General features: G+C 33.4%; 2 protein-coding genes across 4 annotated transcripts; both read right to left on the bottom strand.

Annotated features, from left to right (window-relative positions):
* Positions 1-423: 423 nt before the first annotated feature.
* On the bottom strand, positions 424-8,076 carry LOC117684421 (protein starmaker). The gene is made up of 3 exons (XM_034456555.2): positions 7,929-8,076; positions 7,459-7,529; positions 424-4,052 (listed from the first exon to the last, which is right to left on the bottom strand). The coding sequence occupies exons 2-3, from the start codon at positions 7,517-7,519 to the stop codon at positions 1,042-1,044; spliced, it is 3,072 nt and encodes a 1,023-aa protein (XP_034312446.2). The 5' UTR covers positions 7,520-7,529; positions 7,929-8,076; the 3' UTR covers positions 424-1,041.
* A 9,311-nt stretch (positions 8,077-17,387) lies between these two features.
* Positions 17,388-27,930, bottom strand: LOC105339849 (WD repeat domain phosphoinositide-interacting protein 2). 3 transcript variants are annotated; one of them, XM_066065558.1, is made up of 11 exons: positions 27,730-27,930; positions 27,531-27,613; positions 26,931-27,097; positions 25,244-25,438; positions 24,213-24,305; positions 23,673-23,743; positions 22,931-23,062; positions 22,521-22,688; positions 22,311-22,418; positions 21,580-21,884; positions 17,388-19,459 (listed from the first exon to the last, which is right to left on the bottom strand). In XM_066065558.1, exons 1-11 carry the CDS (start codon positions 27,798-27,800, stop codon positions 19,338-19,340), a joined length of 1,515 nt encoding a protein of 504 aa, XP_065921630.1. In that variant the 5' UTR covers positions 27,801-27,930; the 3' UTR covers positions 17,388-19,337. The 3 variants fall into 3 exon arrangements, with proteins under 3 accessions (XP_065921630.1, XP_034312444.2, XP_065921631.1); XM_034456553.2 differs by having other exon boundaries at positions 21,754-21,884; XM_066065559.1 differs by having other exon boundaries at positions 22,955-23,062.

Below are 27,930 nucleotides of genomic sequence, written 5' to 3'. Positions count from 1 at the left end.
TTAATTTGTTGCAGTTTGTTAAAAAAAGAAAGATATCTGGACAAAAACTCCCGAGGAGCAACTGTTCTGCAGGTGTAATATATAATATATAAAATGCACCTTAATCTATGTAAAGATATTAAAAATGCAAGTGAATATGATGATTCTAAATAAATAATATAAGAATTCGTTGAAAGGGTGTTAAAGTTATGAAACTTTAAATATATTTTTCAAATGTGATTCAGATATAAATTATCAAAATGTGTTGATTTAGAATTAACATTTAGAATTGCAACATTTGTGTATTTACATGTTTTTTGTATATATACACAACTGATCCAATCAAAGCACTGAAAATAACTCGTTGGAGTTTTCTCATTGTGCTTTATCCTTTAAATACCAGAGATCATCCACATTAAAAAGATAGAAAACGTGATACTAGTATTCATAATAACAAATAACACTTTATTTATTTTAAAAATACAAACTTTTTCACCATCGTTATTGCTTCAGATCTTTAAAAAAAATGCGAGTTTTTTTTTTTCTAGTTCCCCACTTTTATTTAGATGTGCGCAACAGCAGGATAACACAGGGACAAACTAATGCAACGTTTTCAATAAGAAACTTTGAAGAATATTAACATAAAGGCATTTGTTAATCAACTGGAAATTTGCCATTACTTATCCCTTCATCGTTCCCATTAAAAGTTCGTTCGGTCTGGATTTTTTTTAATGTTTGTTTCCTTTATTGTATTATTGCCGCTCTCTTGTAGAAAAAAATCCACAACCGAATGAATTGAACATTGTCACTCTGTCATTATATATACATTGTAGAGATACCAACCATCCTTGCTTTGTCTGCCTTTGAGACGTGAAGGGTAGAATAGTTACATGAAGTAACTAACATTTGTTACTATACAACAAGAACAACTTTATTATATCTTATTATATTGATATGAAAACAGGAGAGAAAAAAAAATGAAATAATAAATAACAATGAATGCGAGACATTTATACTGTACATTTCCTGATTGAATGGACGCAATGAAAGAAGAGAACACGTCTACTTTTTCTGCGACAGCCACGCTTGAAACAGTCTTAAGAAAGTTTCAAGTTCAGTCCTAAGCTGATTTCCATGCGCTTTCTTTGGAGGTTGATAACGTTTCTTATTATCATCGTCCCTGTCATCAAGTTTATCATCATCAACGTTAAAGAGTACCACTGGTTTTATTTTGTAGTCCTTTTCTTTAGATGAATTATCTTTATAATCAGTATCTTTCAGTTCTTTAGAGGAGGTATTATCGTCAGCTGAAATTTGTTCTTTTGATGATTTGGAATCAACTTTTTCCAACTTTTCCTGTGATTTGTAATCGTCTGTTTTTTCCTCAGTAACTTCCCTAGAATTGACGTCATCTTTTAAACCTAACAAATCTAAAGATAGTTCGATTTCGGGGGATTTATTTTCATCGTCGATGTTTTGACTTGTATTTTCACTAAAAGGCTCGGGGACTGATTCTTGACTGTGCGTATTGGTATCAGACTCTTGGCTTTTATTCTCGTCAAATGGTTCTGCTTCAACACTAGTGTTGTCGTCTTTTCCGTCAACATTCTGACTAGTATTGTCGTCGGCTGTATCATCATATTGACTATTGTTGTCGTCAACATTCTGACTAGTGTTGTCGTCTACATTCTGACTAGTATTGTCGTCGCCTGTATTATCATATTGACTATTGTTGTCGTCAACATTCTGACTTGTGTTGTCGTCGACATTCTGACTAGTATTGTCGTCGCCTGTATTATCATATTGACTAGTGTTGTCGTCAACATTCTGACTAGTGTTGTCGTCGAATGTATCATCATATTGACTAGTGTTGTCGTCAACATTCTGACTTGTGTTGTCGTCTACATTCTGACTAGTGTTGTCGTCGCCTGTATCATCATATTGACTAGTGTTGTCGTCAACATTCTGGCTTGTGTTGTCGTCTACATTCTGACTAGTGTTGTCGTCGGCTGTATCATCATATTGACTAGTGTTGTCGTCAACATTCTGACTAGTGTTGTCGTCTACATTCTGACTTGTGTTGTCGTCAACATTCTGACTAGTGTTGTCGTCGGCTGTATCATCATATTGACTAGTGTTGTCGTCAACATTCTGACTAGCTTTGTCGTCGACATTCTGACTAGTGTTTTCGTCGGCTGTATCATCATATTGACTAGTATTATCGTCGACATTCTGACTGGTGTTGTCGTCGACATTCTGACTAGTGTTGTCATCGACATTCTGACTGGTGTTATCGTCGACATTCTGACTAGTATTGTCATCTGTTACATCAACATTCTGACTATTGTTATCGTCGCCTGTATCATCATATTGACTGGTGTTATCGTCGGTTGTATCATCATAATAACTTGTGTTATCGTCCGTCGATTTGCTGGTGTTGCCTTCAGGTTCAGGATCAGCTTCTTGACTTCCATCATCTTTCGGATCAGTATCGTCATCTTGACTTACGTTTGCACTAGGTTCAGCTTCCGCCTCTTCACTTGCGTAATCAGAGTATTCTGCTTCTGCCTCTGCTGACTTATCATCATACGTCTCGTCCTTGTTTTCTTTGCTGTTTTCAGACTGGGAGTTCTCGTTACTTTTCTCATCAACATTCTCACTATAGTTGTTTTCAGCGGACATTTTCTCATTGGATTTTTGTCCTTTATATTCTGTGGAGTATTTACCATCGTCGTCAGATTCATCATCATAGTCTGAATAGTTTTCCTCGTCATAAGACAATTCCTGAGAAGATTTCGTGTCTACGTTTTCATCCTGTTTACTGGTATCCTTTTCAGAGGAGACCTCCTCGGACTTCTGACCGTAACTAGCATCGCCCTCGTCTTCTTTACTTTCCTTGTGGCTAGAAAAATCCTCAGTCGAACTAAAAGCATTGTCCCTTTCAGTGGATTGTTCATCCGATTCGTCATCATCATTCCCATCATCAGTTTCGTAGGAGGAAAAGTCGTTCGATTTTGACGAATCTGTGATCTTTTCATCCTTCTCTGATGATGTATTGTCATCCATATTGTGTGAAGATGAGCTCTGTTCATTAGATTTGTCATCTACGTGGACATTGTATGCGCTAGAGTTATCTGTTTCCTGTGAAGTGTTGTCCGTTTCTTGTGAGTTGTCGGAGCTGTCACTCTTTTCGCTGGAGTGGGCACTCTGTACCTCCCGACTTATCACTTGATTAAGAGTGTTGATCTTCTTCACGTAGGCATCTTCCTCATCGCTGCTATCATCATCACCATCATCATTGCTTGGTCTTGATAGCCCCAGCATCAAAAACTTAAGGAAATCGTCGTTATTTAAAAATCGAGCAAAGGGGTTCGCATTTTGTCGCTTAGCAGCGAATTCGGACAACTGAATGACGTCATTCTTCCTTGGATCGACCATAACTTTGCGTCCAGTGTTTACTGGCGCTGCTTTTTGTTGGAAAAATCGCTTCTTCAGCAAGTCTGCGTGTTTTGCCATGAGATGATTCTTGATCCTCTCTCTATAGATGTCCACATTATCGTCGAGATCGTCCCAGTCATCATGGATTCCACTTTTGTCATCATCGTCATCCTCGCTATCTTTCTGTGGAATAGTGTCCGACATCAGAAGTCCTGGGGGTAGAGGAGGAACTGGAACTCCAGCCTGAACCGGTTTAGCTGCCACCGCTTTCCTTGGAGTGTTAGTTCTACCGGCAGCGGTTATATCAACTCCGAGAGCAGCCGCGTTTGGAAGAACAGCTTTGGGTTTCCAAACCGGTCGTTGTTGGTTCTGTCTTGGTCTTTGGAAAACCGTTCCGAATCTACCACTCCTTTGGAATTCTCGAAGCAAAGGGGCGATGACGGTTGGAGAGAGGGGCCGTCGAAGGGTGTATTTTGGATTGTTTGGTTTGGTTTGTTCTGTCACCGGCTTGGGCGGGATTGAATACTGGGGCGCTTTCGGGACTACCTTGGGCGGACTGGAAATTTTGGCTCCAAGGGATGCTTTATTTAAAATCGTTAGGAGTTGGTTCCATTTGGCATTTTGGTCTACTGCTCCTGCATATAGATATGATTATAATTATTGTCTTTGTTTACGTATGGGTTACTGGGATGAGAAATAATTCCCTATCTTGACAGAAAATATTCTGATTAATCGATTATTTAGAACAAAGCAACCAACGATTTGAGTAATGAAAATATTAATTTGACATCCGTAAGAATAAACTAAAATGCATATAGTGTGAAATATTAAAAATCGTAACTTAAAACTAAATATTTTCATTTAGATAAAAGTGGTAAGAGACTACTTAATAATATTTAATCAATTTACAGTTATGGAATTTTTACATGACCCCATATCACTAATTTTTAGCCAGTCATCAGACATTGGCTAATTATCAGTACAATCAGGTAGACATAATTTAAGATAGGGGTGTAACCAGTGACTTTATCGATGATGGTTGCGGTATTTTGAAACCTATTGTAGTCGATAAATATTTTCACACATAGTTTTTACAAAGGATTAGAAAGACAGTTCGACAATGATTAATTACACATAAAATGGGTGTGAGTTTTATTTATATAGCTTGAACACAATATCTATTATTTTAAAACATCATGTCTAGCTATCGATTCTAGAAATATTGTTGGCTGAAGTTGATGGATTACGTAACGTGTCGACGGTCTATATTTCTAGTTTTGACAAAGAAATATGATGGATCTATATGTTGGTTGAATTTGATCGAGTAATAATTAGATTTGCTGTAAATAGTATTCTTCGTTTTTAATACACATTAGTTAGAGGAGAGGAAAAATAAAAGCATATGGTACAAAATATAAAGATAATGATATAGAGATTGATTACACTTTTCTAATTTTTCTCTCTTAGTTCTCAGAGAACTAATAATTAGATAGCATGTCGAAACGGGATTAACGAAAGAAAGAAAAAAAGAAAAGAAAATCGAGGGGATTTTTTTCCCGGAACACCCTTCTCCCTTCCATGATCTCACCCTCGTATAAATTACAATCTAACTATTCAAGTTCCAAAGTCAAGTAACAAAAATTAATTATTAAACGAAGGAACCTGTCAAAGCTGAATAATTGAATACCTAATTGTTCATATTAATTGGAATTAATCATGGAAACATTTGTAAGGTCAAAGTATCCATGATGACAGACATCAACCCTGTCACTTTCCTTTCGGTGCACATCTCTGCGTGGTCTAGAGTCTTGAGTTTTTAAATCGATAGTTTGATAGATGGAAATTAATATCAAATTATTACTTATTAATGAATTTGTGATTACGCATGGAGCAGTATTTTATTTGCATACTTTAGTGTTTTGCAATCAATCAATACATTTCTAAGAAACATGTGCTAAACAACAGAACTAGTCTTGTTTTCTTACTGTATTTATCTTAAATTATTTCCCGCTATTGAAAATATCCATCTGTTCCTCTTGCTATTCAAATCATTGATGATCCCCTCTTTTTTAAATTAGCAAATGCATTTTATTTTACATCGACAATTGGGTTGAGTATTTACTCTTAAAATCGTTAAAGAAAAAGTACATTGCATTCATAACGTAATAAATATTAAATGACAATGAAGATATTTCTCAAGATAAGCAATAAGGAAAAGGGTGTACTTATACAAATTTAATAGCAATTCTAAGTTTTTCTTCTTGATACTTGTACAGTGTATATACATATCTTGCAAACAATTCAGTATTAATGCAGAAGATTTTGATTATGAAACCCAATATGTTATATATACACATAAAAAATAATTTGGGGTGGGGGCAGGAATGGGGATGGGGTGATGTTATTGGTTTTCACTTTGTTCCCATGTATATTAACGTTACTAGCTTGCATGTTGATCGAAGTCAATCATGGTTACTTAGAAAATGATAAATACATGTAGTGAAGGAAGGAATTGTAACTTTGACCTGGTAACGGAATCGACACAATCACGAATGCATATAAATTAAATTGAATAGTTTTATTTTCCTTTATTAGAACAAATATACGATGCCTTGTAGGAAATGCACGCTTCCTGAAACTGACACGATTCTTTACCTCCTACATAATTAACATTCCAAAATTTAATCAGATGTAGACCGTTTGACCTCTTTGAGATGTATCATTCTATCGTTAGAATTATAGTAGAGGGGGCCGAAGGTGACAGATGCAGTTTTTGACCAATGATGAGCAAAAGGTTTAAGACAAATATGTTACAGTTTTTTTCTGAAAGTGGTTTTTTTACATAATAAAACCTGTATTGATATTTCATAGGTATCTCAAATGATAAAGTTTTTGAGTTTTAACGAATTTTATACCAGTGTAACTCGTCGATCTGAGCTTATGACTTTTTAAGTATTTTAGACCAATCTATATCGTCGATTTGTAAAAACGTCCAAGCTATATATTATAAGAGAGAGAGAGAGAGAGAGAGAGAGAGAGAGAGAGAGAGAGAGAGAGAGAGAGAGAGAGAGAGAGAGATTTTAAATCAAAGACCGCTTAAACTATGTCTATGATACAGAGTTACTTTCTCTTCGTGTAGTTTTCGCCGTTCTATACTTGCAAACATTTTCACCCCGTCTTGAATTCGCCCAGACACAGTTTTGTTCAAAGAGAGATTGTTTGATACTTTGGAATTCGCTCCCTCTTTAGATTAGCTTGTGACGACGAGGGCGAAAGGGGCAAAATTAAAATGGGGACGAATATTTCCCTGTTTACAGTCATCAATATGGTACACATAGTAGAATTATTTATCGATTTAATTCCGGTATCAACTGAGCTTTGGGTCGCCTAATAATTTAACTATTCTATGATATTCATTGCTGATTTTAAAGAGGTTCCTCACTGCTCTAACTAGTATATGAGGATGCATTTGAGTGAAATGCTTTCATTTAGATGTAATTTGTTTTTAAATTAATAGCCAATACTGATTTTGCGTCGAACACACAGTGATGGGACTGAAAATTATTTTTCAAAAGTATCTAGATTCATACTCTACAGGCACATTTTGCCAATAATCACTTGCATAATAAAATTTACGTAATGACTCTTTTTGATATCAGGAAGGTATATTTATTTAATCTCTTGTCATATGCACAAGGCCATTGCATGCACTTAAGTATGTTTCAACAAGCTGTGAAAGTTACAAATAATGCCTAAACTGTTATTTATAACGTTCTGCTAGAAGAACGAATTAGTTAACTTCAGAAATTCCTGTTACGACACACTTGTTTTCGTATGAATCCACTCGACTTACTAAGCACGTGTACATATTTAGTCCTCCTAGATACGGTTTCACTTTAAAAACCTCCCTTAAATCACTTGAATATGGTATATCACAGGAAATTATAATTCCCACAAAATCCTTGAAATAGCAATCACAAATGCTATAAAAAGTTACTGAAATAGAAGTTTGGTTTTAAGTAAATGAGATGCTATTATTACCTTCCGCAGGAGAGAGTTGGCCAAGCGCCATCAGCAAAACAACGGTAAAAACGGCAATCATCTTGAAAACGCTGAAATGTTTAAAATATAAAAAAAATATTATAATCTAGCCTAATGTCATTTTAACTGAATTTTTATTTCAACAAATTAAATTTAATTAGCACTAGATAATGCAATCTTGTTGTATTCATCATTGCAAAATACGCAGAGAATTTGCTTAACAATTCCGAACCGCAAAGCAATAAAGATAAAGTTGCTGAATATTTGAAGAACATCATCATGGAAAAGATAATTTAAAAGAAAGAAATTAAAAAATTGAAACATGCATTTTGGGCTTTTTTTTTTTAGGTCGAAATATAAAAAAGAAGAAGAAAATGTCAAATAAGACAGTTTTAGTATCTTATCAATGGTGCAGATCTTACGGTAGAAATTGTGCAAAAAAGTGATTTGGCGAGAAATGTAAAACTTACAAACGCTCTTTCACCGTTGTCTTCAATCTTCTGATGACTAAAAGCCGTACATCGGGTTATAACATCTTTCTCTTTGAATTTTAATTAACGACGGAGGCACCGAAAGGGAATACATCTTCAGTGAATTATTAAATATCATGAACTTCGCTTATTTTGGTGACATTTTAATAATGCTTTGAATTATCACTACAAATGAAAAACCCATGAATATCACACAATTAACACAAGATTGAATTAGCATGTATTTCCTAAACCGATTATGAGATGACAGGTTCAATAACTTGCGTTTACGGTAATTAGTATTCTCCATGCATTCAAGATGTTGCTATGTGGTCGATATAACTTATATAGAGAATCGGTTGAAATATTCATATCTATTTTTTTTTCATTTTTAATTCTAGAGGACTCAAAAGATTAAAAATATTTTTTTTTTTCACCGAGATCATTATTCATCATTATGACAATCCATCAAGTTTTTCTAATGTAAAGAGTGAAAAGCAACAAGGTTTAACCTTATAAAGGTCTCCAATGCACATATGGCGTACACTAAATCATGTTTAAATGACATTCACGCAAACTATTTTAAAAACGAAGTGTTCATTGTTCAGTACTTTTGTTATAAAAATAATACATCATTTTATTTTCAATTAAAATGCAATGATGAGTTAAAAACCACTGCACCTCATTTTGACAACTCAGTTTGATGTCTTATACATGCAAGACTGAATAAAGGAAATACAAAATGATGCAAAAAAGGGAAATGACACGATGCCACAATGGGAAATTGTGCATTGTTTTAACTCAGCAATCAATCAGTACCATCAATAATTAAAGTTATTTTTAAAAACATAGATATATATCCATATATTAAGCTGATCAATACAACAGTGAAGTTGATCATTGCTCAAACATAAAACACCTCACTAAAAATATGGTTATTTTTTCTCTCGTATTTTATATGCCTGTTCAATTTCAAACTTTTAATATTCCTTGTCTCAAAAAGATATTAGATATTATAGTTCATAAAGCCGTACTCCGGAAAGCCCGAGTTCAAGATCATATTTCCTACAACTATTTGGTTAAATTTAACGATCTTTTGAGATTTCACACACACACACAAAATGCTGTTTATGCAGGAAATAACTGGACATATCAATAGCGCTTGCTCAAAGGAAATCCGGATTGAAAATATTGTTGCCAATGTGAAAAGTTGGAACTTTTAATGAATCTGAAATATTTTATTTCATATATATTTATTCGCAAATTTATTTGATTCTTAAATGAAAACTGATCAAATATTCCTCAGTCAGACGAATACAAAGATTTTTATTTTCTTTCCTTACCGCTTATCTTTTGATTTACAATCGTTTCAATATACATGTAATTCATATCTGCAAACTCTTGAGGTGATTACACGTGGAAACTCATCCTTCTTTCAGTAGATCTATGAAGATTTCTCTTCGAATCTTAAGCTAAATTTTCCATTGTATTCAAATTGACAATTCATTGCCATTGATTTGGTAACAATGTACTAACTACCTTTAAAATGGTTATGATAGGAATTAATTAATTATCACTAGAGTACGACATGACCGAGTCCTTTCTTCTCATTAACCTTTGACCTCTGCGTCACCCAACATTCAGCCATGTTGTAGTCACGAACTGGACACAGGGAACTATGTTGAGATAGCGATGTCGTCACTGAGCTCCAAATCAACAAACAACGAACCAGTCGGTACAAACCTGTCAATCACCACGATACTTTGATTGGCTATTAGCGGACACTTATGGTCTGATTTTGAAAAACCAAACTTGTTTGTTATACGACGAAAATATATATAAAAACATAAATGTGTGACACCAAGTCAAAAAAAAATGTTATTTTTCATTGCCGCGCCGTAGATCAATAACCCGACATCAGTTGGAGTTGAGAGTACACTTATTAAAACACTACATGTACTTAGTGCATTATATTTTGGATATTGCATAGGGTAATGATCGGTGCCTTTACTCTACAACATGAACTATAACGGTAACACGCTGTTATCCAAAAATTCCTGCGAAACATATGAAGCTTCAATGAAATGCAATCAGATTTATGATTTATGCAGAATTTGTCCTTTTCTTGATCATTCATTGTATTTTCAAGATATTTTTAGTTAGTTTCACTTTTTTGTTGAGAGACCCCATTCACAATATCATATGAGACAACAAATGTTTGCATAAGTTAGCTTACTGTATTCAAGCTAGGGCCTCAACTTTTTTATCAGCTTTACATATGATAAAAAAAAAGATTGCAAAGCCTTATTGAGAATTTAAAAAAAAATATTTACATGCAATAGGTATATGATTTTTAGCATTAAAAACTGACGAAGAATAATTTACTTGGTTAACGTGTTTGCATGCCGAATTGATGAATTTGTAATATTTGACAAAGGTAATCGAATGCATAAGAATGATTAATAACTTGATTTCCTTTCGTGAAATTGACAAGCGTTAAACATCTTTATCATTTTAAACAATGTTTAATCATTATGCAATGAAATGGGTTGGGCAAGAGACCAGTCTTTCTTAATTGATCTTACTTTGACGTCAATTAAAAGGACTAAGTTAATCAAAGTGACCTAATATCTACTGTTCTTTTTACATTGACACAAAAAGTGATGAAACATAACACTAAACGATTAAACGGACTAAATTGACGCTCTATCATTGGATAAAACGCGTCACGTGATTGTCGTCTACAGAGATTTAGACAGCGAGTGACAAAATGAAGACGGCAACATGACACGGTGCATTTCTTTTCTATATATAAATGATAGAGGGTTCTACTTTTCGACAGAAAAAGAAACCACTTCCTTGTTATTGACCGTCTACGGAAATTATTTTTTTAACGTCAAGTACCTTCAGTGATGAACTAGCAGAATTTCATAAAAAAATATTCTGACTTCAGAAACCTTGCAACGAAATACGGAAAGCAATTTGCAGAAGCTTCAATGTAATGTTGTTGTCAAGAATATAGTGCTAGTCTGCTTGAAAGTTCATTTCTGATGCTATAGAATCTTGCCTTGTAACAAAAAGTAATATCTTATAAGTCATAACCTACAATTAAATGGAACTTGGTGATACACCACATACTTGAAACCAGGAGAGGGGGTATCTTATCCTTGTAGAGATTCGAATCGCTGCCGAAATTCGGGATCAACCAATCTGCTTTTTGGGAGAAAATGTTTTACAAAATAACGAACCTAAAAGAGAGATGCATAATAACGGTGCAATCCATCAACCAAAACAATGTCTCTTGACACCATTGCTATTCTAAATCCTGAAACGTTCTCTTGGTAAAATTAAAAATACACACATAGACAGGAAACTTCATTGTATGTTGTATACATATTGTGATTTCTAAATCAAACGCCGATAAGTTTAAAAATCTCCTAGTTGTGTTGTTAATGGCTCTTTGTACCAAATTTGACTGCATTTCATTTAAAACAATAGCAAATATGTTTGTTTGCAAATCTCTTTGTCTACTTTACAAAAGTTACACGCTACTAACGCTCATCACAGCCATGTTCATGCTAACACGACTTAAAACAAAACAATGAAATATGCTGTTTAAATTACGTCTAACTCTACAAATAAAATTGAAATTCTTTTATTGATGTTACTGAAAAAAGTCGGTATATGCAAATTAGCTTAACTGGTTTGTTTGATAAATAAATATTGCAACTAAAGGACCATGCTTGTAATGAATAATTTTGATATTGCAATTTTAATATATTAGATCATATTTCAAACGTGAAAACTACATTTATATATGCCTAAAAGGTAATATGGCCAGTGACAACTACTAATACACACACTTAGTATACCATAATAATTCTGTAGATATTATATAACAGAAATTGAAAAATAACACGAATGATATAGAAAAACTTTCAAAGAAGATGAAGGGGGGGGGGGGTAAGATAGCGCAAATGCCACTACTTGGAGGTTTTGATACGTATACGCATGTTTGAGTCAATATATTCCAAGTATTGAACATATTTAAATGTAAAAAATCGGTGATATGTTAAAAACACATTGTTTTGAATAATTTTATTTTGAAAAATATCAGATTTATTGATAATTGAAATTTTCAGTATCTTATCCGTCCGTGTATAGGCATTTTACACGCCTTATCCGTCCATCTTCTTTTAAAGTAACCATATCTGAAATGTTTCTTTACTTAATGACAGGTGAATGCTAAATATATCATATAAAAAAAAAATAGGCGCATATATCTGATGGAAAACATTTGTTGACCCTTCAGTCGCCTTAAAGATACATTTTTACACATTAAAGAGATGAGAATGTGAGTGATTTGTATAATCCACACAATGGTCCTGTACTGCTAAAAGGGGAATTTTTTTCTCCAAAGGAAGAACGTGGGGTAAAAGAGACTTTGTTTTATACAGCTAAATATATATACGCTTTTGATCTTGTAAATAGTTTATTATAGCACACACCCATTATACATTAGTTTGAATGAGCAAATCATGTATTTGAGAGTAGATTTCCCTTGCACATGGGAATGGGAACAAAACAGCTGTTTGTCCCTAAACCACAATGTCTAATTTATAATTCCTCATATTTTATTGAATTTATTTATAGCAGATAATCGGAAACCTATTTTTAGTTCATGTGATATTTTCTCACTGCACCAGACTGGAAAAGGGAAACGATGCAAATTGATGTTACTTACTCATTCAAAGCAAGATAGAAATTAATTTAAATTAAAGAAATGATGAGTGACAATTAGCCCTACCTGAAGTCAAAACAAAAAACATAATGATTCCACCGAATGATCTTGAGGGCCAGTTTTTTAAAGTTTTATATGAGATGTAAAGAGGAACTAAACAGTTCAAGGAAAAACAAAATAATTCATCCTAATCCCCAACGAAGAAGAAGAGCGTACAATGCCTGTCGAATCCCCCACACATAAGATATTTAAACCTCCTATATTTAAAAAGAAATCGTATATTTGAATGTGTGCATCAGTACCTGTATACATTAATAATATAGAACTGCATTACCTGATCATCAAAAAAACATAGTTATACTTTATACTTTTCTCCCGCTATTCTGTGTGAAATTATTAATATCGAATTTCCCGGGGGGAATGGGTACACATTATGGCGGACATTATATAAATACATTTTATTTGGAGTATACACTGTATAATGATTAGGCATAGCCAGCACTGGTAAACATATATGTCACATGTACACATTATAAAATATTTATAAACATTCATAGTTAAGCACGATGTCTAACGCACGCGTACAAATAATGATATGGATTAATCGGAAGACTTTGGCGAGTACGGTCCTGATTAAATTCTATGTAATCGACCGCGACTTGCTGAATGCAATCAAAAAAGGCGAAGGCGAAAGTGCAAAGTTGCGAAGGCGAGAGTGCGAAGTTGCAAAGGCGAAGATGCGATAGTAGTATCACTCCTTCGCCTTTCGTCGTCGCATCTTCGCGCTTCGCCGTCGCATCTTCGCACTTTCACTCCTTTGCCTTTGCACCTTCGCCTTCGCATTTCCGCACTATAAAGGTAAAGTGCGATGGTCGAAGTGGCCCCATCGGAACACCATTGGACGCATTCATACCAAAAATGTACCACATAGCACAGTAACTGGTCAATATTTATGCACTAAACGTCCCGTGGTCTAATTTGAAAAATATATCTCTTGTGTTTAGAGAGTGAAGGCATGTTATTGATATGCATCGTTAAATTTATAATATAAAAAAATGTATACCAGCCAAAAATTAATATCTCAGCAACATTTGAATATATTCTTTTGATTGCTCCAGGATGGGGGATATATATCGCCTTGTACGTCCCTGTCCTTTTCATTTAAAAGATTATTTAACGAAGAGTTGTGACGCATATATGTAAAATGTATTTCGTGTAACAAACTTGTTTGGCACATGTATATCAAGTTTAATATACAAGGCAATAACCCTGTAGCAACGGGGGGGGGGGGGGGGGGGGGTGGGGGGGGGGTCTTATGGTCCCTTCCAAACACTTTTTTGGAAACCGAATTGTTCTAAGAATAAGATCGAATCAAGAAAAACGATTTTCATTAATGAACAATGAACGTTCTCCTCCGTGCGATATGTAAAAGTGAAATTTTACATAAAGAACACCCTCCATTCTTTTGACAAAGTGTAAACTCATACGGAGTTTCACATGTAGATCAAATTTTAAGATATCAGGTAATAACTAAATGCTCCCACCCACCCTCTTTTAAAACAGATGCGTTGTACCTCTATTGTTCACATAACGGGCCAACAAGTCTGGCCCCTATAGAAAACCTTATGTGAAGAGCCAATCAAAATATTCAAATTTTAGTTCACCATCTCATATAAAACAATTACAGGGCGAAAAAAGAATACTGAGGAAAGCGAACGTCTTCTATATATTAACATAATCTAACACATTCTTACTCTATGATGCATATTCTAAAAAAAACCAAAAGAAAATTGTGTCAGAGATGCATATAATCACACTAGTAAAATGTGCGTCGCAATGAACGTAGATTCAATTCATAACTGTCACAAAATTTGACAGGATCAACGTAATTTATTCCTGATGGTAATTAAGTGTAATAATCACTGCTTTTGAACAGGAAAAATTCCAATTACACCGCGAAACATGCAGGAAACGGGATTTACGGAGAGTCGCTCGCACGCGTACATCTGGTGCTGCATGCATGGAGGGACGTGCGGTCGGGACATTCGTTTTAACCCCCTCGCGTGAAAATTAATACAATTATTGACATTGCAGACACGATTTGATCTGGTATTAATTAATAAGCAAATGAAAAAGCACGCGCTTTGTTTTGGATTAATTTGAAAGTGTTAATGTACTCTGACAATAATTGATTATGTATTTGTGTATATCATATTAATTATTTACACAAAAGTTTTCACATAATAATTGTTGACTCATCCCTATCACAAACATATGTATATGCCGATCAAGGTATAAAGTTCACGCCCGAAGACCCATCGTCGCAAGCGTTTTGTGTCCATTCTATTTCCACACATTGTTTGTGGGAATAGAATGGATACAAAACTCGTGGCTTGCGACGAAGCTGAAGACCTACTAGTACTTTATACTATCATACTTATGTCTGTAACATTATACGGCTTGTACAGTGCACTTTTTTTTTTTATAGAATTCTACATTTTCAGCCATAGAGTATTTTTTAACAAAACATTTAAGGTCAATGAAAAAACACCGAATCACGAAATCTAACTAATTATCAAACTCAATCCGTCTGCGTTTGAAAATACACATTCCAAACTGCTTTCAAATGCATTATTCAGCTTATAAAATGTCAATGTTAATTCGAATACCTGTAAAACGATGTTTACATAGTTCATTAATGTCTTTTTGATACCTTGAATTTCATTTTACATGAATGATTTCGTGATCGATCAAACTCTAGCTACAATGAGAGCACTGGCGACAGACTTCCAAAAAGTTGTAGCAATCTTTGTATATATATATATATGAAAGAAAACAGTATATATGGCTAAAAGAGTTCCTTCTACGAGATATAACGTGCTGGTCGAAAATATCAATGACCGAATAAAGATTATACATAAACAGAATTGCTAGTATAATCATTAAAACGCTTTCTTTCATTAGTGTTTCATATTGACTGTGAATGTAGCGATCGTTGCAGAAATTTTTTTACTGAAGTTGTGTACTTTTTTTTGGAATGCTTTTTTATCTATAAATAATTTCCATAAATCAGAAAAGAAAGGAACAATGATCAGAAAAAATACAGATGATCACGTATAAGATACAAAACGAGTGTCGTCATTCGATGCAGTTCGTCCATTGACCAATGCTGCTAAAACTGCAATATGAACGGTTACTCTATAAATAGTCCACGAAAAGTGAAATTGTAAAGGATAATATATATGTAAGGCATGGTAAGATACAACCAACATTACTTATTTTGAATGTTAAATAAAAGATGAATTATACTAAACAAGAAAACTCATTTAAAAACCAGATTTAACAAACGTCTAATTAGCGGAGGGTTTTTTCTCGTTGAAGATTCGGTCTGTTGTTCATACGCGGTTTAATTGCACTTAAAGGTTTTCACTGATGAAAATATTTGGATCCGGGTTTTTTTTAACCATATACTTTTGCCTATAAAACGACAAAGCAACAACTTTACCTACACTTTATTTTGGTCTTCACCAATACATTGCATGTATCAATTATAACACACAATATTGAACGGAGTAGCATTGTGCGTGCAAAATTATGAGTCTGAACTTATTTAATTACAGGGGAATATTTTGAATACACATATATACATATAACAGCAGTCAAAGGGACAAGGTTTGTAAAACATATATATGTATATACATTTTATAATTTCAACAAACAACGGTGATAACGTAACAAGGCAATATAACTATATAAGCTTTCAAGAAGCAGAAGAAATTGATAACTTGAAATACACCACAATAAACAGGCATAAAATCTGCGTCTTGCATGTAATAATATACTACATGTATATTTTTAGTAAAGAGAAACAATTAAACACAGAACACGGTGTATATCTTATTGATATAAGTATATTTTTAGTCTTAATACATCAGACATGGAAATCATTTTCAAGAGACAATATCAATCCACTGGCCAAAAGAAAGCGAGACCTGATTTTGAACATCAGAAGAAAAATATTTAGGGATGTGTATGGTTTCCTTCGACATCGCAAACCCCGGCTATTAATGTACTTTGAGGGAGCTCTATGGTTTGAAAGAATGTACAGTTTGGTACATGTAAATGCTATGCATTAAATGGATTTGCCATGCTCAACTTTCATTCAATTAAAGATTTTAACCACTTTTAGAATTTTATTACATACATTAATGATTCCATGGAAACATCTTCCAATGGCAGACGAAAGAAAAAGCATTTCCGGTTCCGTTTTGAAAGGATGAAAAGCATTGATGCAAAAACATACAGAAAAAAACTTGTTTAATATACACATACTATCCTTTTATTTTTGGTGTACATTTATGACATTATTTCTTTTATGTATGATACAGCAGGAATGGGGGCAAGATGACCGTTTAATGTCTCATGAATCACACTTGATAGCAAACAAAACATTCATACCAATAGAAATAAATTAAAAGTTCTTGCATTAATTGAAACACTGAAACAAAGCCAAACATAATATACCTTATTATCATAAGAAAGAAAAATGGAAGACAGAAAAGCAATTACAGTGTATCACAAAATTTAACTGTCAAAGTCTATCCAAATTAACCGCGTGTAATACAAATGTACATGCTTGTAGGATGTTTGTATAAATTGTATACTGAAGTGAAAGTGAGACTTGCGATAAGCTAAAAACGAACAGCTTTTTTTTCTAATTATTTTGACTAATTAATTAAATGTATGATGAACTACAGTACGTTTTAAAAATACTGAGCACGATTGAGTGTTGGTTGAGCTATTAATGGAAGTTGACTGTCCTAAAAGTTTACTTAAGGACCCTCAATACACCAATACAACTTGTATTTTTTTTTATTTTGAGAAAATAAAGGTATATATTATGTTTTAAGTTGATCTTTTCATTTTCACTTTGAGTTATTTATCAGTTTGTGGTGTGTCAAGGGTCCTTAAAATGTTCTTTAAAAAAATATATGTAGATTTTCACCTGCAAAATTAAACATGTAATAAAGGAATACTTTGAAAATGGTGACGTTAAATTTGTACACAACAATGGCAGTTTGCTTATAGCTAGATAATCTAAATTTGAAATTAAAAGCATACTAGTAGTGATACATGAATATGACTTGTGTTTACTCCCAGTAATAATACATGTATGAAAACAGTACAAGGATGAACAGTTATAACAAATATTTTAAGAATATCCGATTCCATTTTTTTCTTCTCTTTTCATATTTCATTTCGTTTGATCCTATATAAAGATGCATCATTTTTTTTTAGTAACAACCATTTCCAATGAAATCTGTGCCACAATAACCAAATTACACCATAAACTCGTCCCATGAGATGTTTAATTACATGGTTTATATACACTATGAAATTTGCATTTAAAAAATGAGGAACTAAGATATACTTTCCTGTACCACCACTACAGATTTAATCATAATTATCAATGAATATATTCCGCTTTTTTCCCCATACATCCTTATCTTTTATTTTTTTTTACCCCAGCTATTCATGTTGAGGTTTTATGGTCCCGAATAAAATTTCAGCTGACCACTTGAATACATATACTGTGGAATCATTTAAATTCATGGGGGCCAATTTTCGTGGATTGTTTAAATGTCACAGGTTCATGGGGACGTAATTTCGTGTTTGATCGTACACCTGATAAAAGAAATATGACTTAAAAATCATTATTTTGTAATTCGTGGAGGATGTAAATTCATGGATGAAAGGTACCCACGAATTCCATGAAAATTGAGCCACCACGAAATCTAATGATTCCACAGTACATGTAATTTTGAATGCCACATACAGAAATTACTCCAAGTATTCAGAAAGAAATTTCTGTCAAACTTGATTTGCAGGAGTTTAAAAATTGAATTATTTCAAAAAATTACTGTTAGTTATCTATTTTGAAAAGTGGTTGTAATCAAGTTTTAGAAAAGTTGAATGTTTTTGTTTTAAACATTCAAGAAATACTACATACACCCCTAAACATCTAAGAAATATTTTAGCATTGAACAGTAAAAGACTTCAAATACCAATCAATGATATCCAGCTATCAAAGGGCTTCATAACAATTCATAAATACTTCATTTGTTCCTTGATAATAAACCATGGTAACCATGGTGATGTCTTACTCAAACATGTGGTGACATAAAATGGTTTTCTATTAAATACATGTTAGTACAAGACACCTAAATTTTTTTTCCCATAAAACTTGCAAGTACACTTTCTCTGCTTGAAAACCTTGAATAATGTTTGTCGTTGGAAACTCACTGGCCTTATTAATATTGTTTTACCAATAACGCACATCACACTATATATGCAACCATATTTTTTTTCATAATTAAATGTAATTACACTAGATATGCAACTATATTTTTTTTTTTCACTAGAATCTTTTCCAATGCAACTTTGATGAACATTGCACAATGTTAACAACCAAAGACAGCCAAATCATTAAAAAAAATTTTTTAAAAACCCCACAAAGAAATGTCTTCCTCTTCTTATCTCTGACCTTCACATACAATCACTTCAGAGATAGAACTGTCCATCAAACAAGATGGAGCAGTTACACTCAATCTTCTTTCCATAAGGTTATTTTTTCCACCTGTTATGATTTACACCAAACATGTTCGTCTTTAATCACTCTTGTGCGTCATAGGCGGAAATTCGTTATCGTCGTCCAGTCGTAGATGACCCAGTCCTGTCCCCTCACCCTCCCCCGTGCTTCCCTGCTCCAGTTCTTGGTATGGTTGTGATTCTGAAATATTGGAAAAGTCTATTACATCTTGATCACCAAGCAACCACATATTACACCATTATTTAAATTTTTCAATACAATACGCTAGTGGATATATTGTTGTGTTTTTTTTTTTACATTCATTTGTAGATAAGTTACTTTTTAATTTCTTTCTTCCTTACAATTATTTCATTCATCTGCTATTTCTGAATGTTTTATTGAAATCTAAACCATTTCCTTAGCAGCTATATAACTTTATTGAATTTTCAATCCTGGTTACCTTTTTTTTTTTAAAATTATTAAAAGTTAGATGCAATATTTAACAACATATTAAAAATTCTGATAAATTAAAGTTAAACATTTGTTGCTTGTGACATTGGCGTTTCAATTAATGTTTAAAAACAAGAAATTTATTACAGATTTTTCTGAAATAGCATTTCCTAAACGCTCACACCCAACGAGAGTACTAAGTATTACACATAGAGTAAAGTTTTTCCTGTTCAGTTCTTCATGTTATGTACAATGTAAATATTTTATTAAGAATATTTCAAACCAGAAGTCTTTTTAAAAAAAAATACATCACAAAGGTCACTATAAACTTCACACCTATGAAATATTATTATACTTAAATTTTTTTTTCGGAGCTTAAAAATCCATGCTGAATCTAATCTTCTTTTTTTATTGAACCGTGAGGAATTTTTTTTATAAAGCTATTAAGAAAAATTAACCACAGACAGAAACCTTCCATAATTCATCATTTTTCATGTTAAAATTTCTATCAATTTAATGTATGTACTAAAAAATAAATCATATCTCCTTATTTTGTCTGCATACTGATGAAGTCTGCGGGCTGGTTCAGTCAAGTACTTTTGTATGGGTGATGGATGGGGATCTTCTAAAGATTAACTTTATTCACATATTTCATGATACATTTATTATATATCATTAATTGGAAAAGCATGAAAGTTTAGTTGACAAAAACTTCAACAGATTGAACTGTGATGCAACAGTACACATTTTGAAAAAGGGAGGGAGAATATATGCCCTCCTTTTCTTGATACATGTACTGGAAAAAAGTGTCTAAAATGTAGAAAATCAACATTATATAACCAACAAAAAAATTATAAATTTTTAATTTTTGTAAGAAATGTATGCAGTAAAAAGTACAAATTAATGTAATTCTGGTATAATTTGTTTAGTTTATTTAAAATAATGATTGCCATGTGCATCGTATTAGATTAAGCAGCATTTTCACTTGCAGACTTATAACAAACCTTTCCTGTAAACATTGTGTTAGTTTTGCATGTTGAAAGTAATCTGCATATCAAGATATTCATGAATAATTTTAAAATATTGAAAATTCAGGCATGCATATAAAGGTTCCTAGCAACTTGAGAGGATATGCCACCACATTGAGAAATGGAGTTAAAAAAAATCATTCCTATAACAATGGCCGCAAATGGATGATTCAAACATATGACCACTACACAAATGATATTCAAAATTAGAAGGAAAAAACAAATTAAACAAAAGCCACTGCATCTTACGTAATTCTGTGATGTTACCATGAGCTGATAATTGAGAGGGGATATGGCATGGCCTAATATGTATCAAATTTATAGACCTTCTCTTAGTCACACTTTTTCTCTTATTTCCATTAACAATGAAATAAAAGTGAAACATACTGTGATGACAAAATTTTGGTAGCAAGCAAGCATTTCTGCGAGCACAATCTTTTCTGCATATCTTTTTCCTATCTAAGTGTATATAATCAATTCATACATGTGAATCATGGCTTTGATTTCCAAAAAACAAATTACTTTCATATCAAGCAAACATCCATGCATTTAGTAAACATTTCACTGTATTTCTTCTGTTCTTTGGAAATAACCAATTTAATTACTTGGATTTTTTGTTTCACTGACACTCTTCCCCACCCGCCTCAAAACACCTCCCACAAAAACCACCGAAAAACAAAACTCATCAGACTTGGAGAAAGTCATACTTTTGATACATATCCATGCCGCTCTCTATGCAGGAAGGTTCCAATGTCTACTCTTGTCTACATAATGCAATGAGTGCACTCTTTGTGTGTGCTCTCTGTAGCGGACAAAAAAAAACTGGCTAAAAATTGTTATTACCTGGGTCACACAAAATCTCATCAATTTCACAAGAAGGACTGAGTGGTTCACTGACATCCTGTGGCCCCCCTTTCTTCTTCAACACCGCCGCGTAGCTCCCAATCACATGACCTGGGGCCACACAGACGGGGGAGAGAGGTGGCGCCCCCTGCTTGCTGGACTCCCAAGCCTTACCTGGTGGGACAACTGAAGACTCGGGTTTCTTGACTGATGAAGCATAACTGGTTCCGCTGGTCGGATGGGTCAAAGGTCGATCTGTGGGGGTCACCTCTGGAACTGGACTGTCTCCCGCTCTGCCATCCAGTCTGGCAAAAAGATAAAAGAAAATATCAAAATAAATTTTAAAATTACTTCTATGATAACAGCCTAACTCCGCTACCACTGTAATGAGAGCATTGGGTTTTTACAACACAAAGAACCAAATAGCCTTCATTTTAATCTCAGACATAACTGTTTTTGAAAAGCTTGACAACTGGTATGAAGTATTCATCAATCAATATCTTTTCTTAAAAAATTAAGACATGAAGATAGACAACTCTTAAATCTTTAACGTGTTTAGAAATTTCAAATATATTTAATGAAATCATATAGGTTGGCTGCCTACAACTGATGCATTCTCCCCTTTTATCAGTAAATTAGTTTTAAAAATCTACCCATTCTACAGACAATAAGTTAATTAAATACATTACATAATAGATGGAATGATGTGGATGAACCCACAAATTTAATACCTGTGTTGTCTCAACAGCATACATTCTCCTCCTTCATTTGGATCTAGGTTGTAGATGTACAAGTAACCATCCTGTGAAACAACAAGCTGTCGAGGAACTTTCTGTATCCTGAAAAAAGATTACCAGGATCAAATCAGTTAAACAAAACATTAAACAAAAAATTGTCTTTCAAGCAAAAAATAGAAAAAAATTGGATTTTTAAATTCTTACGTGGCCAGGGCACAGACATTATGCATCCCTGAGTTAGGTAAGCGGGCTGTTGCGAAAGCTCGGCCCTGGTTAAACATCTCGGTCATCTGACTAGGTAAGTAGGTTGCGGAGGACTTGAGGGCCTGACCAAAGTAGCCCATCCATCCCTGCGGTTCTTGTTCAGCCGGCCTACAGATGACAGAAATAATATATATTATGTGGATATACAGTAAAGCGTTTATTTAATTTTTAAATAAGAATTTACAAAGAATTTTTATTAGTAGATACAAGTATATCATAATTATGATGATCTTGAATATATGATCTTTGATTAACTTTGAACATCTGCTTACTCTACATCAATCAATATTAGGTGTACAAGCTAAGATTGAATCAATTCCCTTTATGAGTAGTATCTATAAGAATCTGACCTGTCTTTTCTATTAGAATCTGACCTGTCTTTAGGGACTTCTAATTTGAATATATGCACGGTTTCTGTGTTACTGGAGGCTGACAGAAACAAGGAATCAGCACTGAAGGCCATGGAGTATATACTCACACACCTGGAAGGAAAAAAACAACCAGTCAACAATGTCTTTATAATATACAAAAATTAAATGAATCTAAACTACAAAATATGGTGATTTATTGCCTTCTGAAGTTCAGTGGGGATAAAACTCCATTGATTTAGTCATATGGTCTATTTCCTTCCAAAGTCAAACCTAACACCATAATTACAATGAGATTTAACATGTATAATGTGCAAATCATTTAGTATTACATGTACTTATCCCCTAACTGTAGGTGAACCACACACAACTTTTTCTTCTCAAAACAAAATAAATAAAAAACAAATTGGCCCAAATCTTTAAATTTATGATAATACAGAATCTATAATTTTAGTACATGTACTGTAAATTCCTCATATTACGCGAGTACTTAATTCCGCGATCCCACTGTCTTGTATCAGATTGTGAGAATATAAAATCACAAAAGCGGAACATTTATTCATATTTCTTATAGTTCTCAACTCTCAGAAAATAATGGCAAGGTTTTAAAATCAGCTAAAGGGTTCTTCTCGCGATTTTACGAGGATATAAATTCCTTGCGTTTAATAAGGAATTTACTGTATCAAAATAGACAAATTATTTACAAAACATGAAAGCTACATACCTTTTTACACCCCTTCTGAACTCAAACATTTTCTGTCCATCAGGTATTGAGAACACTCTTATTACTGTACCCTAAATAATAACAATAACAAACTCAACAAGCATTCTGAGAGTATGGCATAAGCAATACACATCCCCTATCAGCAACCCAAATTTAAGTAGTTTTCAGTCGCTGTTCTTTTTAAGGGCAAACCAGTTGTTTAAAATGTATTTTTTTCAGCATTTGTTGACCAATCTTAACAAAACTGAAACTAGATCTGTAGTTTCTCATCATACAGTTTCAACACAAGTTTTAAGTCAATTCTTTAAACCATAAAGAAAAGAAGTCTTATAAACAAAGTTGGGACAAAATGACCGACAAACAGACAGAAATAACAACTATAGTCCCCTCCAGTTTCACCGCTAGGAGACTAATAATATCATTAGCTTTGTAAGCAAACTTCAGTTTTACATGAGTAAACATCATTCTGTTCAATGAAGACAAATAAAACACCTAACTCTACTGTTTCCCAAACATTCTTGTTCATTCCCTCTGTCTTACCTTTTCGGAAGCTGTGGCTAGTTTGGTTCCTTGAGCATTGAATGCAAGTGAGGCCAGGGGATTATCATGGGCGGGGATCATGGCCACAGCCCTCTGCAAAGAGCAACCAACAAGATTGTATAAAAAAACCAAAATAAAATTATATTGGTAGGTCTCTCTGGGATAATATACAGTAGCATGAATATAAAGAATGAAGTGATAATGAATGTGTTTTAAATTGATAACTGCAAATTCAAATTTCTACGTAACCCATATGTAATTATTTTTAATCATAACCCTGACAATACACATATACATAAGATGATATTGGACTCCAACTGCTTTTTGAATAAAATTATTTGCAAATGAGAGATTCACGTATTTCTTAACCAAAGAAATATTTTTCGCACTTGGATAAAAAGCTGTTTTAAGGTATGGTATTACAAATGTCTTGTTTTTAATCTGTAAATTGTAAAAGTTAACATATACCAGTACATGTATTATCATTTTCATAATTAATCTACATGCATATACATGTATCCAGCAGAGGATATGAGTAATCTTTTAACCATGTATGGCTTGATTGCTACACATCTTTCCACACATCTTAATTTATTCATTTACAAAATGATAACAACTTTATATATATTATATTGCATGCTTCACAAGAATTAATTCTGAGAACAAAATACAACTTCTCATGTGTCATCCGAGAACAAAGTGGAAACAATTCTGTAAAAGTGGATATTTACTTTTGTTAATCATATGAATCAAAGATGAAAGAAAACTCATGTATAAATTTCCTCACAACATAAAACTTACAGCTTTCTCTAAATTTTCAAAGGTAAGTAAGCTGGCATCTTCCCTAGCCAAGGGTTTTCGGTCCATTCTGCTCCTCATAACCCGAAAACCTTTGGCTATGAAAGATGAGGAGCTGGTGGGTGAAACCAATGTATGTACACAAATTATTTCTTCTTGTATATGCATAGTGCTGAAGTTTCCGAGTTTACAGTATCTGAATGAAGATAACCTAATAGATAATAAAACCTTACCAGATTGATTGTGTCAAAAATCTGCACTTCTCCAATCTGGTTACTGCCGGGGTAGGCCAGAAAGCAGTTGTCATTGTTGATGGACAGGGCACACAGTCCATGGGGGTTAGGGGGCGTGTCCCGAATCGTGTGCAAGACCTTCATGTCTCGTATGTTGTGAATGTATAAACTCTCCTCTAAACATACTATCAGCCGCTGTTCAAAAGAAAAAAATCCAATTTCGTAGAAATTACCCCTATGATATTAACTAAGATTTCTGGAAAAAATTACAATGAATATGTACATGTCTACCAATTCCAGTTTCATTGTTTCTTTTGCTAATGCAACAGTTAGGTAATGCAAAATCAAGTTCCAACTTGAACTTGATCTAAAGAACCCCTAATATACTATGTCTGGATTCTCTAACCCCTGACTTATGGATACCCAATTTATAAGACCCAATGCAAATTGGTACAGCGAGTAAAAAAACCTCGTTACACCAAAATTATTTACTGGTGGTCCCCATAATCTTAGTTATAAAAGTTGCACATTTCACATTGTTTTCTGCAAGCATACATTCTTCTGTAGTAAATAAAATGACAAATCATTACAGATTTTATCAGCTATTACTACCACATGTGTTATTGTGTTGGTTATACTAATAGAAGTTCATTGATTTTGTTACAACTTGAACTCTTGGCCAATGACTTCCAACATTAACTTATCATAAACATAACAGCTACATGTTCACATTAACTCCAGCAAAAATAAACAGATCGTCCATTGCACTTTTAGCCTAGATTTTCAAAAGCTATGATTTTAATTCTGATGAATACTGGAGACTGGACAACTTGGTTTTATGTAAGGCAACTTTAGCTTTTTTTTGTTTTTTGTTTTGTTTTTTTAACCAATCTGCTATAAATATGCAAATATAGCACCAGTAGGATTCGAAGTTGATTAACATTACAAGAGTAAAAGTTTAAGGATCAAACCAAATTCATATCTGTCTGACTTGCACAATGAGATTAATCTAAGTGACATGACAATAATGAAAAGCAATACACAATATTGAATCTGCATAGCTAGGGTAGATCTTAAATTTTTTCATTCCATTACTACTGTAAGAACAAGAGATGTTTGTGAAATTCTTATGCCCCCTCCTATTCCTCAGACACCTATGAGAAGAAATGAATGGGAATTAATTTATATAACTGTAAAAAATTGAATTTTTGGTAGTCCATAACTCTGTCAAAAAATGATTAATGGTACCAAAATCAAACTTGATCTAGATATTCTTATGATAAATCTGCATACTAAATTTCATTTCAGTATGCGCAACCTCTGCAAAGAAAATGAACGGAAATTGTATATACTGGTAATTTGAAATTTTCTAAGTCAAAGGGGCAAACGGTAATTTTGTTAAAAATTTCTCGATCATATAACCCAAAATAGAACTTGACCTAGATATTCACCAAATTTTATTTCCATATGTGCACTCTCTGCAAAGAAAATGAACAGATTAACTGTTGGTGGGCCGACTGACATCAGCAAATCAATATGCCCTCCCTTCTTCCAAGGGGCCCGCATCAATATTTAGCTGGTCATTACCTTTATATACATACATGTATCATAGTGTAAGACTATGGTATTTATAGTTTCAGATGTTTCCAAAAAAGATTTCATCAGTTAAGAAACAATTCTTTGATACCTGTCTGTTCAGCCTCACAGCTAATATTGAATTGGAGTAACTGTAGTTGCATATTTCGGTTCCTTTCTTGAAGTGACACACTTTGAGTTTCCTTGGTGATGATAAACTAACTATGGCAACTAAACTACTGGAGAAAAGTCTCTCCACTATACAAATGTCTTCACTTTCTGAAATTGAAAAAATACAAGAAAAACCATTGTGATGTTTTTTTATTATAGGCCCTATATAATATTTGTCATGAAATTATTCTAAGGACAAACATGATATATGGTCATTTATGGTCAAATTTGCCACTTGATTTTGTTTTTAGAATGAAGACAAAGGATTGGTCACTGAAGGTGCTGGTAAACAATTTCATGGGGCACTGCATGGTCAACTGACCTACTTTTGATAAAGGAAGTCTGCTCTTGTTTACATCAGCTGACCAGATTTAAATTGTTCAACTGTTGAAATGCTAATTAAACTCTTCTTTTCACGTTACACAAAACTTATTTGTAAACTTGTTTGCACTTTGCAATGTAAAAAAAATCAGCCTCATTCTGTTTTTAATGTTTGTTTATTATTTATTTATTTATATTTTGTTATCAAATTGAAGCTCACCATTATCGTAAATTTGTTCCAATTTATCCACAGAACTCAAAGAAAATAATTTGTATCCTGTCCTTGTTCCAACAGCTAAAGATCTGAAATTAGAAAGAAAGCCGTCAAAAAATGACAAATGTCTATTTTCGTCAGCTGTTGCAATGAATTGTTGACAGACGATGTCAGTTTTTGGGGTGGTTTTTCTTAATTTGCTTACGTGCAGTCTTGATTAAAATTCACAAACAGGAGGTCAGACTGTTCGTCCCCGGTTTTAGTTGCGAGGTTCATGAGGCCAGAAAAACTGTTGGCCACACCAGAATAAAGGTAATCCGTCCTGAAAGTGTATATGACTGTAATTTTCTTATTCAGGAAAATGACGTTTATGTCGCCATTTGTTTTGTATTTACAACTTGTAACA

The sequence above is a fragment of the Magallana gigas genome, chromosome 7 (genome assembly GCF_963853765.1).
Source record: "Magallana gigas chromosome 7, xbMagGiga1.1, whole genome shotgun sequence".
Lineage (NCBI taxonomy): Eukaryota > Metazoa > Mollusca > Bivalvia > Ostreida > Ostreidae > Magallana > Magallana gigas.
The sequence above is the reverse complement of the archived record's forward strand: the minus strand, read 5'-3'. Positions and strand labels throughout refer to the sequence as shown.

Excerpts from the sequence above, each read along its gene's own strand:
- LOC117684421 (XM_034456555.2), bottom strand. The coding sequence starts at position 7,519 with ATGATTGCCGTTTTTACCGTTGTTTTGCTGATGGCGCTTGGCCAACTC. Across the intron at positions 4,053-7,458 it reads CCAACTCTCTCCTGCGGAAG|GAGCAGTAGACCAAAATGCC; the intron begins GTAATAATAGCA and ends ATCTATATGCAG.
- LOC105339849 (XM_066065558.1), bottom strand. The coding sequence starts at position 27,800 with ATGAACCTCGCAACTAAAACCGGGGACGAACAGTCTGACCTCCTGTTT. Across the intron at positions 25,439-26,930 it reads CTGTGAGGCTGAACAGACAG|CGGCTGATAGTATGTTTAGA; the intron begins GTATCAAAGAAT and ends TCTTTTGAACAG. Across the intron at positions 19,460-21,579 it reads TGAGATTTTGTGTGACCCAG|AATCACAACCATACCAAGAA; the intron begins GTAATAACAATT and ends CCAATATTTCAG.